The sequence below is a fragment of the Protobothrops mucrosquamatus genome, unplaced genomic scaffold (assembly GCF_001527695.2).
Source record: "Protobothrops mucrosquamatus isolate PMUCROS unplaced genomic scaffold, P.Mucros_1.0 scaffold268, whole genome shotgun sequence".
Classification (NCBI taxonomy): domain Eukaryota; kingdom Metazoa; phylum Chordata; class Lepidosauria; order Squamata; family Viperidae; genus Protobothrops; species Protobothrops mucrosquamatus.
The window spans coordinates 143,363-156,516 of record NW_015386613.1 but is presented as its reverse complement, the minus strand read 5'-3'; the positions used below and the strand labels follow the sequence as shown (position 1 = coordinate 156,516).

General features: G+C 47.5%; 1 protein-coding gene across 2 annotated transcripts; it reads left to right on the top strand.

Annotated features, from left to right (window-relative positions):
- Positions 1-701: 701 nt before the first annotated feature.
- CDPF1 (cysteine rich DPF motif domain containing 1) lies at positions 702-12,606 on the top strand. 2 transcript variants are annotated; one of them, XM_015814621.1, is made up of 5 exons: positions 702-749; positions 3,891-3,990; positions 7,327-7,431; positions 8,219-8,330; positions 12,263-12,606. In XM_015814621.1, the coding sequence occupies exons 2-5, from the start codon at positions 3,977-3,979 to the stop codon at positions 12,413-12,415; spliced, it is 384 nt and encodes a 127-aa protein (XP_015670107.1). In that variant the 5' UTR covers positions 702-749; positions 3,891-3,976; the 3' UTR covers positions 12,416-12,606. The 2 variants fall into 2 exon arrangements, with proteins under 2 accessions (XP_015670107.1, XP_015670108.1); XM_015814622.1 differs by lacking the exon at positions 3,891-3,990.
- Positions 12,607-13,154: the final 548 nt, after the last annotated feature.

The window sequence follows — 13,154 nt, the reverse complement described above, 5'->3', positions numbered from 1 at the left end:
GTGTGAGAGAGAGAGAGTGAGTGTGTACATCTCTGTGTGTGTGTGTGTGAGAGAGAGAGAGAGNGTACATCTCTGTGTGTGTGTGTGTGTGAGAGAGAGAGAGAGAGAGTGTACATCTCTCTGTGTGTGTGTGTGTGTGTGAGAGAGAGAGAGAGTGAGTGTGTACATCTCTGTGTGTGTGTGTGTGTGTGAGAGAGAGAGAGAGAGAGAGTGAGTGTGTGTATCTCTGTGTGTGTGTGTGTGTGAGCGAGAGAGGGAGGGAGTGGGTGTGTGTGTGTGTGTGTGTGTGTGAGAGAGAGAGAGAGAGAGAGTGAGTGTGTACATCTCTGTGTGTGTGTGTGTGTGAGAGAGAGAGAGAGTGAGTGTGTACATCTCTGTGTGTGTGTGTGTGAGAGAGAGAGAGAGAGTGAGTGTGTACATCTCTGTGTGTGTGTGTGTGTGTGAGAGAGAGAGAGAGAGAGAGAGAGTGAGTGTGAGTGTGTGTGTCTGCATGTGTGTGGGGTGTGTGTGTGTGTGTGTGTGTTTGGGAAGGAGGGGCCTATCGCACAACTGAAACACACCCCGCCCCCTCGAGGTCGCAGGGCTCCCAAAGCATCCTACGGCCCCTTTAAGGAGGGGCGGGGCAACGCAGGCGAACGTGCGACGTCGCCGCCGTGGGCGTGGCCAGGAAACAGGAAGAAGCTGCTGCTCGAGAGCCTTTCCCCCCCCCCTTCCCGGAGCCCGTTTCACGTGTGAACTTAAGCGGCCAGGTACGTTCCCGTGAAGGCGGCGCGGCGGCCCCCCTTTAAGGGAAAGCCGGCGCCCTGCAAGGCCGAGAAGCGGCTGCCTTATCCTGGGGGGGGTTTACTCCCGAGGAGGAAAAGTGCAGCCTCGAAAGGAGGGGAGCGGCGTTGACCTCTTTGGGGGGGGGTCTGGGGGCGGGGGGGGGTCTGCAATTGCACAGTGCACGAAGAAGCGCGGCGGTTTGGCGAAGGGCTGCTGCGTTGAAGCCGGCTCCTTCCCGGGGGCCCCAAGCCCAAGCCCCTCCCGCCTCCCCCGAAGGACCCCCCCCAAGCCGGGGGGGGGCTGTCCTCGGGCTCTTCTTCCTCTCTCTTCGGATTGTCTTAGGCAGGGGTCTTCCAACTTGGCCCTTTGATGACTTGTGGACTTCAACTCCCAGAATTCCTCAGCCAGCTTTGCTGGCTGAGGAATTCTGGGAGTTGAAGTCCACAAGTCATCAAAGGGCCAAGTTGGAAGACCCCAGGTCTTAAGGGGTGAGAAACCACCCCCACCCCCCGGCCGCCCTTCCCACCCAAGACCAGAGGAGACAGACCCACAGGATGGCAGAGTCGGAAGGGACCTTGGAGGTCCCCTGCATCAGCCTTTTAGCTTCATTTAACTTACTGATTTGACAATTACTCACAGGTTGTTTCACCGCTATGCTGAAAGCAAGAACAGAATTGAGACAATAAGTCCCCACTGCAACACCCAGAACAAAGTAGGAGGGGGAAAAAACCAGAGGAGGTATAGGTAGAGGATGTTTTGGGAAAAGCTCCCTTTTTAATAGCTTTGTCAAAGCCTCCAGAGAGGGGGCCAGCCTGATCTCAAGGGAGTAGTCTAGCTAAACTATTTGCACGGCCTCTAAGAAACCTTCAACTTTTGCTAGGGTTGCCAGGTCTGCTTCCAAAAAATAGCAGACAAGCGGAGGGGGGTTGGGTTTAAGTAGTAAAAAAAGTAGACTGTACAGCTTTAGATTACGTACCATTTCATCATAAAGCTTTTGAATAAAAAAAAATGTCCACTATTTTGTGGAAAAAAAATAGTGAACATAATGTGAAAAAAGTGGACTGTCCGCTCAAATAGTGGACACCTGGCAACCCTAACTTTTGCACTGGAGGTCCAGCATTTCTAGCCCGGTTCTTCCTTTGCGGATGTTCTCTTCTTGCCTGAGACACACCCTCAAACATTTCTGAGTTTGTCCTCTAGATGGCAGCAGCACCCCAGGTGAGCAAGACTATTTCTCCACCATTGATACCTTCAGTAACTGCAGGTGAGGCTGGCAACTGGGTTGTTAAGCGAAGAGGTTGCTAAGTGAAACGGCCACTGTGCTTGTAATTTCATTTCAGCTTTCCTTTGATTTTTGTTGTTGTTGTTAGTTGCGAAGTCGTGTCCGACCCCTCGCGACCCCATGGACCACGTTCCTCCGGGCCTTCCTGTCCTCTACCATCTTCTGGAGTCCATTGAAGCTCCCGCCTGCTGCTTCAGGGACTCCATCCAGCCACCTCCTTCTCTGTCGTCCCCTTCTTCTCTTGCCCTCCATCTTTCCCAGCATCAGGCTCTTCTACTCTATTCTACTCTACTTCATATTCTATTCTATTCTATTCTATTCTATTCTACTCTACTCTTGTTAGTTGCGAAGTCGTGTCCGACCCATCGCGACCCCATGGACAACGTTCCTCCAGGCCTTCCTGTCCTCTATCATCTTCTGGAGTTCATTTAAGTTCACGCCTACTGCTTCAGTGACTCCATCCAGACCACCTCATTCTCTGTCGTCCCCTTCTTCTCTTGCCCTCCATCTTTCCCAGCATCAGGCTCTTCTCCAGGGAGTCCTTCCTTCTCATTAGGTGGCCAAAGTATTTGAGTTTCAACTTCAGGATCTGGCCTTCCAAAGAGCAGTCGGGGTTGATCTCCTCTAGGACTGACTGGTTTGAACGCCTTGCAGTCCTCGCAGGAGTCTTCTCCAGCACCAGTTCAAAGGCCTCCATTCTTTGTTTCCTTTGATTTACAGACCTGCAAAGGTTGTAAATGTGATGACTGGTTGCAAAGTTACTTTTTCATTATTGTAACTAAACGAGGATTACCTGTAGTGAGACGGGAGTGTTTGACAACCTCTGGCTAGCTCCAGGGTATGGCCAGGGAGAGCTGACTTGTTGCCAACGCTCCCGCGCAAATGGGTGGCCTCTTCTCATTCCATTTTCTAGGATGCAGGGTGCCTGCCGTGCACGGTCCAGAAAGAGGGCACAGTGGTGGGATGGGAGTTTAATCTGGTTTTTATGTGCATTGCAAGTCCAGGGTGTTTAGAGATAGCAGTTCACTTGCTGGCTTCTGTAATCCCCCTTCCCCCCCCCTTTTGAGTACCTCCTCTTCACCCACCCTCTACTCTTTGATAAGATAAGGTAACCTTTATTGTCATTTTTTTTTACTGTGGGCACAACGGCACACATCAAAAATGAAATTTAGTTGCCCGCTCTCAAAGTGAAACATATACATGACACACACCTAAACATACTATGAACAACATATGTATAGACCCACATCCCTACATATACGTAGCAAATAAATATTAAACACTGTCCATCTTGAATATATAACGGAAGGAGGAAGCTTGAGAGTTCGCAAGGTTAATGCTGTATGGAATGAAACTATGGCTGAATCTGGATGTTCTGCTTCGGATACCACGGAGCCCCCTCCTCCCAGAATGGAACAAGGAAAATAGGTCATGGAGAGGGTGTGTAGCATCCCAGATAGTCTTACGGACCCTGCTCAAGCAACACTTCTGTGCTATGTCCTGGGTGGGAGGGAGGGAACTGCCAATGATCTTTTTGGCCATCCATCCATTTGTATTCCAAATGATTGTGCTGCTTCTTCGTTCTTGATTTATATTTTTTTGATGTCTTGCACATGTCTATGGAGTCTTAGTGGCTGCATGAATATTGTCCTGAGAAATATGTATGTCCACTCCAAAGTGACTTTACCTTTAATTTGTGGCCAAATTCTGCCAGGAACTTCTCTGGAACTTGGGCCTAATTTAGGCACAATAACATCCCATTGCTTCTGTTGAAGTCTAAATTCACGGTTTGATCCTGCACGAGTGCAAAGGATAAACCACAACTGTCTGTTTATCTTCCCAGATCATTGACTTTTGCGTGGTGACGTTATCTCTGGACAATGCACGACTGATCCATAAACATAGAAAGAACGTAGAAACAGAAAACTGATGGCAGAAAAAAAGTTAGTGGTGCATCAAATCTACCCTTTGAGTTTATCCCAAGCCTGCTTAAACTCAGTTATTGATGACTGACCCTCTGCCTCTGCTGGAAATGGGTTCCTCTTACCTGCCCATTTCCTGCTTTGATAAACCACATAACTCAGATTTGTGGAATGTCTGAACTGAGCTTTTGTGGAGGGGAGGTTTGCCCCTGGCACAAGCAGATTGCACCCTTCTGATCCAGAAAATACTGGTATTAATATTTCCATTAGTTGCCCTTAATAACTGTGAAAGAATACCCTGCGGAGGAAAATCCTATACGTGCTGGTAGGAGTATAATTTAGGAAGATTAAATAAAAGGTTTGGCAAGTGGAAATCCTCTCTGACAGAGACTGTATTGTCTGTTGAGGCTTGCCTGCCCTTAATCATAGCTCAATTTCTTAAGCTCTTGAAGAACCACAGAAATAATTCACTCAGGAGAGAAACTGTGCTGTTGGAAAAGGCCCCCTCCCTGATTAATTTTATTTCTGTGGTTCTTTAAACCAGGGTCCCCAACCCCGGTCCGTGGACCAGTACCGGGCCGCAGCATGCCAGCAACCAGTCCGCACAAACAAGCAAAGCCCCATCTGCGAGATGCAGGCAGCACACAAAACCACACACCCTACAGTCCACGGAAAAATCTCTCTCCGTGGAACCGGTCCCTGGTGCCCAAAAGGTTGGGGTCCTCTGCTTTAAACCAACGTATGGACTTCAACTCCCAGAATTCCCCAGCCAGCATTCACAGGCTTTAACTCCCAGAATTCCCTAGCCAACGTTTGTGGGAGTTGAAGTCCACACAGCTTAAAGTTACCAAGCTTGAGAAACACTGCTTCAAGCTGAACATGGCTTGTTTGGATCTCAAGAACCTCTCAGACATAGGACTATTCAAAGGCATTTAATTTTCCACGAGTTTGGCATTGTTATTATTTCTTTACTTTGTGCCTAATCCTCTCTCCTCCTGTTGCTCCCACCTCAGCAGCCTGAGAGATGGGTTGGGTGACCCGAAGTCATTCAACTGGCTTTCGTGATTGAGGGAGGACTGGAACTCAGGGTCTCCTGGTTTCCAGTCCAGTAGCTTAATTACTAGACCAAACCAGCTTTGTCCTCTAGATGTATATTGGTTTCCCCCCCACACACATCTGACGGGTGAAGAATGCTTGTAAACCTGATGTGTGAAACGACAGCATTCCGTGCCCAGAAAAACATGGACGTACGTTTCTCCAACACAGACCAGAAGGGACCCTCAAACTGGTTGTCAGGGCGCCTGGCTTGGCTAGATGAATTCAGCAGTGACCTCATTAGCCTCCATACCAAACGTGGTTAGCTGCTTGTGGAAAGCCTGCTGAGATACCCCAGGGGATTGCAGAGTTTAGCCATTGTGCACACATCTTGTTCTGACACCGTAGTTGGGAGGGCTTTCCACGGCATTGGAATACAGAACCTGCAAACAAGATACTTGTACCAGCTTTATCGGTGAGAGAAATGTAACACTGCAGAGGAGTTCTTAAAAAAAATCCATAATTCAAACCTCATAATGTATGCTATCCATTTACCTGAAGCCAAAGTCAAGTCATTACACGTCTGCCGTAATAAAAGCTTAGCTCATCTACCTTTCAGGTTTAAGAATTAATAAAAGGATATAACAAATGCCTCAAGGCTCTGCTCTGCCAGAGTTAGGATTAGATGAGTATAATTAAACAAATAAGGTATGTTGTGCCTCTTAATCTCTAGATCGGTATTTCTCAACCATGGCTGCTTGAAAGATGTGTGGACTTCAAGTCCCAGAATCCCCCAGCCAGCTATGAAGTCCACACATCTTCAAGTTGCTGCCCTAGTCATTTTCTCCCCCTTTCTCCTGTAATCACCATTTGTGTTTGCTTTTGAACCACAAACCTGGCTTGTTCTGTCTTTGTTCAGGCTCTTCTACAAAGATACGGTGTCGGGTGTTTTTTTAGACAGCCCACAGAAGTGGCTTGTCTGTCTTCTTCCAGAATATTCATAGTCCTAAAATGTCTTCATATCTTCCATCCAAGATGCCATAGAGAGGAACAGGCAGAGCTGGGGGCGGCGTTAAGCACATCATCAGCTTAACATCATTACATTGCCACAAAAGGTCCCAGTCTCCCTGCTCTTGAATTCCGTTGACCATTATCTGGCTCCAGTTTAGTACTGAACTTTAATCAACTGGATTCTTTGAGCAATAGACCCTTTTTGAGCTGCAATCTAACATAGGGTCCTGATCCTTTGCACCTGACATCAGTCAATTAAAGTTCAATACTAAATTGGCACCAGATAAGGGTCAGTGGAATTCCAAGAGGGACTGGACTACACCTGTTTGTGGGAATGTAATGACTCTCAACAAAAATGAGGACAAGCTTAACGGCGATCCCCAGCTCTACCTGTTCTCCTACAGATGCTGAGCCCAGAACGTTTTGAGATCAGCCCAAGTCAGAGGTCTTCAAACTTGGCCCTTTTATGACTTGTGGACTTCAACTCCCAGAATTCCTCAGCCAGGCACGTGTGCCTGGCTGAGGAATTCTGGGAGTTGAAGTCCACAAGTCATAAAAGGGCCAAGTTTGAAGACCCCTGCAGTAGGTGGTTCTAGCTGAGACTGGTGAGTCTGAGATGAACCTTGTGCCATCTTCAGCTCAACCCCTAATTCTGTTCTGTACCAGCCCATGTTTCTATCAGGGCACCCATTCAGACGTGCTTGGCAGTCGCTGCATTCTGCCGTACAAAGGAAGTGTGGTACGCATCCCCGGGATGAACCATGGATGGAATATTTGGATATTCTGGCCTGAATCTCTGGAGCTCTTCTGCCCCTTCTACCATCTGTGGTGCTTCGGCAACTTTAGGACCGGGTGGGGAACGCTGGAAATGGAAGTCCAGCCATCTTCAAGTTGGCAAGGTGGAGAAATGCTGCTTTACAGAAGCGCTGCTAATGTGGGGTGGGTGGATTTCAGAGGGGGAAAAACAAAAGTTTAGTTTCACTACTAGCCTCTAATTGAAAATGTAACTTTCCCTTTGATCCTGGACAGTCAGCAAAGTAAAAAGTCTACACATCTCCCTATTATTATTCCCTTAAAAAGAGTATTGTCTTATTATTGATTTGGTGCGTACACAAAGAAGCACTTACGTTACTATATTACATTCTTTCTATGTTTTGTTAACTGTACTTGAGCATAATCTGAAACACGATCAAGTAGTTTATTTAAATGGGTTTTTCTGAGAACGTTTTGAGAGGCTTACTTAGCACAAAAAAAGATTAAAAGGCCTTGCTTTAGACATAAACATTTCTGTTTTCCCACTCCCCATAATAGTGCCCGGATGGAACCAAAAAAGGACACCTTTGAATGTCAGCTGTGTGGATTAACAGCCCCCTACAGCTACTATGGGCATAAGCCTCCCAACGCCTACTCAGTCACGTAAGTAGATAGCTCTGCCCAACTTTTCTCACTACTCCGGGCCCGTTTTGTGGAGCTGATTGCCAGGCACCCTTTCCACAGGAAGGGTCAAATACGTTAGTCAACATTGTGCTGTTGCGGTGCAAGCCCCTCTCCCTTTTTGTATGTTCATTGCTGCATTGCACACTTGTCCGAAAAGGATGGAGCTGGTGGGGTGGCAATGAAGCAAAGGGGGTGTGTGTGTCAAAAAAAAAAGGGCACAATGGCCCTGGGGCTTCAATCGCACAATCAGGGCTGCCATCTTGACTTTTTTGACCCCCTTTCCTACAGAGGTCTTGCTGCCACTGATACAAAGGTTCACTTGCGCCGATTCTTAGACCTTCTTCTCTTGTTTACAAATTTGGGGGCCAGCTTGAAGTGGGGTGACGTGGCCTTACGGCGTGGCAGGGAGGGGTTGTGGTCACCCCAGGTTCAAAGCATGACTTGGGAATGTCTTTGAAAGTTTCTGCAAAGAACGCCTCTTTATAGACCAGTTTGAAGAGGTGTGGACTTCAACTCCCAGAATTCCTGGCTGGGGAATTCTGGGAGTTGGAATCCACACCTCTACAAGTTGCCAAGGTTGACAAACACTGCTGTGTACACCAGAAAACCAAGGACTTTTTGTGTTCAGAGAACAAAGGCATTGCCAGAGAAGGAGGAGATGGTCTTCTTATTAAGATAGGAAGCTGCTGATCTCAGAGCTGAGAGAGGCAGCTGGCCGAAGCCTCTGTGTGGTTCAGTTGCAATTGTTGTTGTTGTTCTTTTGCAGCCTGCTGGAAGACTGCTATGTGATGAATGACCTGTTCACCCCAGACAAGGACACATTCCTTATCCTTGGAGCGCGGTGTAGTCTGTGTCACAAACGGGTGTGTGCTGGCCCAGTAAGTATCATGTGATCCGGCTGCACTTCTGTCGCCTTCCTCGGTGACCTACCAGCGGCGGGACCGAGACGGACAGCCGGCTTCTCTGAATTCCCGAAGCGTCACTCCGTAGTAGCAACTCAGGGCCTCGGTTATTTTTAAACGAGCAGACAATTGTCATCAGGGTCAAAATAACTTTTGGCTGCCCTGGTTCCTTGCTGGGAGTCCTTGATTTACAGCCATTCACTCAGTGGCTGTTTGAAGTTACCCTGGGACTGGAAAAAGGGACCTAGGACTAGTCCTCACCCTTATGGCAGTTGCACACGGTCACAGGATCTACGTTTGGGCCCTGGGCCACCATCAACTGGAGATCTTTAAGAAAAGACTAGACATTCACCTGTCTGAGACTGTGTAGGTTCTCCTGCTTGAGTAGGGGCTGGACTAGAAGATCTTCAAGATCCATTCCAGATTCGATTCTACTCTACTCTGTTCTATTCTATTCTATTCTATTCTATTCTATTCTATTCTATTCATAATAATAAAATTGGAAGGGACCTTGGAGGTCATCTAGTCCAATTCCCTGCTCAGGCAGGAGACCCTATACCATTTCAGACAAAGTCAGTGGGCAAAGCTGATTTGCTTAACGGCCACATGGTTCGCTTAACAATTGCAATGATTCACTTAGCGACTGTGGCAAAACGGTCATAAAATTGTGTGATGTGGGGATACCACCGTGCTTAGCGACGGAAATTCAGTTGTTATAAGTTGAGGACTGCCTATAATTGTTCTTGGGCTATTGGAAAAGGCTGCAAAGCTGTATATTAACTAGGCGGTCCTCTACTTACAAAACTCACTTAACAAATGTCTCACGTAACAACATAAATGTTGGGCTCCCTTGTGGTCGTTGAGAACTCACGGATTGCCTGTATAGAAAAGCTGGAAAAAGAGATCCAGAAAAAATTGCTCTGCTACCCCCTAGTGGCCGTGTGGGTTGTTGCAGCTTATTTCGGACCAGTGGAATTGGTGCTGCCCCCTAGAATTATTTGATGTCCCCAGATTGGCCAACCCCCCCCTCTCCCCCCCCGATTTTTGGCAGTGTAGACATTGAGGCTTTTTTTAATAGTGGTCCCTGGTTGCAAGTTTAGGGCGAATAGGCCGTGTGGGCCACCGTGTGAGTAATAATAATAATAATAATAATAATAATAATAATAATAATAATAATCATAGTAAAGTTGGAAGGGACCTTGGAGGTCATCTAGTCCAACCCCCTGCTCAGGCAGGAAACCCTACACGATTTCAGACAAAGGGCTGTCCAGTCTCTTAAAAACTTCCAGTGTTGGAGCATTCACCGCTTCTGGAGGCAGGCTGTTCCACTGGTTAATTGTCCTCACTCTTAGGAAATTCCTCCTTAGTTCTAGGTTGCTTCTCTCCTTGATGAGTTTCCACCCGTTGCTTCCACCACTTCCCAGGGAAAAGCCTGTATTCATTCCATACCTTCAATTGCAGAGACCTCTGTACTTAAACCGGTCTTTTTCAAACGTGGCAATTGTAAGAAATTCGTGGAGTTGACATCCATACATCTTAAAGTTACCCAATTAGAAAAACCTTGGTTGAAATGAATAAACTCCTGATGAAGTGCTAGTGAAGAATTGAGGAACAGCCAAGCTTATTATAGAAGTGAATATTAACACTGTGAATATACAGAATGAAATGTCTGGCTCTGGAGCGTAACGAAATGATTACACCCATCCACACACACACACACACAACACACCCTCCGTCCCAGCCACTCACGGTGCAAGGTTTGCCTCGACTCTTTCGGCTGGCCGGGTGCAGGAGACGAGTTCCTGTGCCCCTCAGTCCCCCCCTCCCCAAATCCAATTTTGGCCCGGTATCCAGTTTTGTGGATACCAGGGCCACTTTCTTCATAAGACACTAAAACAGGGGTAGTCAACCTTGGCTCTTTTATGACTCGTGGACTTCAACTCCCAGAATTCCTGAGCCAGCTGTGCTGGCTCAGGAATTCTGGGAGTTGAAGTCCACGAGTCATAAAAGAGCCAAGGTTGACTACCCCTGCACTAAAAGGAAGACTCTGGGAGAGAGGAAAAAAAAACCCAGAGTAGGTGGAATTAAATACTTTATCGCTTCATTTTGTTCCATTCTGATGGAACAGGGTGGACTCTCCATGCTGCAGGTGTGCAGGCCTTGGAGAACATGGGTGGGCAGATGGATGTGTGGGTAGGTAGGTAGGTAGGTAGGTAGATAGGTGGATAGATATGGAGTTTAAAGTACTTTTTGCTCGTCCTGAGTTCCGGAAAGCGGCAGATTGCGAAGGCATGAGGAATTCTTTGATCTTCTACTCTGTTAAGAACGAAGGACGAGGGAGAATTTTTATTCCCACCAGGGCCCAGCAGAGCAGGAACCGAGCAGGCCTCTTCTTGCTGGGCACGGGGGACAGCTTCACTGGTGTCCCAAAACAGACTTCTGATCATAGTTTCTGTGCCAACCACTCAAGGAAAGGTCCGGATCCTCCGAGGATGGGCCTCTTCATGCCGAGTCCTGCTTTTGTGTCTCTTGCCGAGAAGACCTGCCAGGAGTTGCTCGAGTAGGGCGAACAGATTGCATCAGATGTGATCGGAAACAGGCAGAAACTCTGGCCTGCTGCGAGGCCTGTAAGAAAGGAATGATTTTCCCAAGTTGTGCAAACATTTTCCATCCCGGCTTCCATTCACCCACATATTCTGGGCCAGGATGTGGTCAGAAGCATGATTGATGAGCCATTTCTTTCCTCATCTCCCTTTCTGAAAATGAGGAAACTGAATTTATTCAGGGAAATGTCATGACAACTAGCCGTGGCTTGCATCTGGGACAGAAGCTATGTTCTCTGGGCCTCTAGGGCAACAGAATAATAATAACAATAAGGCTAGTTAGAGAGATTTGTCCAGGCAGTCCTTGACTTACGCCCACAATGGAGCCTGCCCAGTATGGTCGTTAAGTCACGGTGGTTGTAAAGCGGGTCATCATACGACCAACCCGATTTTACAACCTTTTTTGCAGCAGTCGCTAAGTGAATCACTGCAGTTGTTAAGTTAGAAAGGTGGTTAAGTGAATCTGGCTTTGCTGGGTTAGAAGGCCGCAAAAGGTGATGACGTGACCCCAGTGGGAAAAACGGTCATAAGTCACTTTTTTCAGTGCTGCTCTAACTTCGAACGGCCCCTGAATGACTGGCTGTAAGTTGAGGATAAGCTATATAGGGTCTCCTGCTTGAGTATGGGGTTGGACTAGAAGACCTCCAAGGACCCTTCCAGCTCTGTATATTGTAATTATTCCTGATAGAGCAGGGATAGCTTTGCAGCTCCCTCTTGGAGCATCCGTCCGGATTTTTGCAAGCCAGACCCTGGGCTAAAAGGGAGGATGGGTGATGGACGGAGGGCCCTTCGTGGGCAGTTTTCTGTTGATCTCCCAAAGAGAGACGGGGACCAATTCCTGGCTGCTCTGAAGGATTCAGATTAAGCCACCTGAAGATGATTCCAGAAAAGCTTGAAGTCGCTCTGGAGGACTGGAGTCTTCTCCACACTTTAGGCCAGCTGTTTTCCAAATTTGACAGCCTTAAGGTGGGAGGGCGTCAACTCCCAGAATTCCCCATCCAGCTGTTAGGCCATTTCCGCCATTCCCAACTGGGTTGGATCCCAATTGCATTGGATGAAGAGGAAGACCGCAGTTGAATGGTTCAGCCGAGTCTGGTTCCTCCAGAAGGAGAGAGCGGTTGTTAGAAAATGTGGGCCCAACCGACAATTCTAGATGTGGTTATAACTTGCCCAAAGTTGTACCACTCACAGTCCTCCACGAAGCCTCCTCAAAGCAAGGAGGGCCAAGGCCACAGAAGCCTCCATTGGAAGGAAGGCTGGCTACCCGATTCGTGGGTTGACTTCCCTCTTTCTGTTTCTTTTCAGGACTGCAGCCTTTTCTATTCCAAAAGGTTTTGCCTCCCCTGCGTGAGCGCACACATAACTGAATTTCCTTTGGAAATAGAAGAAGATTTGAAAAAAAAAGCCCACTCGAAATTTTCCAAAAAAGGAGATTCCAAGAATCCCGGGAAAAGCTAGGCTGATTTTACTGCAGAATGTACTTTTGGTAATTAGAATGAGAATGGTGTCTCTAGCAGGAGATGGTATTATTTTGAATTTGTTGCAAAATTTAAGCCGCTGTCTTGTAAGCCATCTGGCAGACAACCATTGCTACCCTGGAGAGCTGGCTTTGAACACAAACAGGTCTGAAATAAACAAGCCGAACCTGATATCCCTCTTTAGAAGGACTGAGACGTGGAGATAAAGAGTTCCACTTTTGATTTATATTTCTCTTTTAAGTATACACCAGGGTCCACAGCTCTACTACCTTCTGTGGGGGTCAGTTTCCAACTTCCATTCTGCATTTGCGTCTGGATTTGATCCATATCGGCAGGATATGGCCAAAGAAAAAATAAAGATGGTGGCCACAGCAGTGCAATTAAAGCTCAGTACCGATAGATAGATAGATCATCTTCTGATGCTTCCTTGTTACCTTATTATCAAGCTCACTCTGGGGCGTCTGAAATAAGAAAAGTAAACTCATTCTTCAGTTGCCCTTGATGCCTGCAGCCACGAGTCACATCCCTGCGGTTTTCTTTGGGGATGTTTTTTTTCAGCTTCCTCGTCTCGCTTTCAGCCAGGGAATCTTCTGCTGTAGTGAGTAGACAGATCCAGGCCCTAACCAAACCTGCCTGTGCTGAGTTTTGTAGGGGGGCCCTTTCACCGGTCTTTGTGGCTCTACTGCCTCCAGCCTGGCTCCCAGGATTTAGGGCAGGAT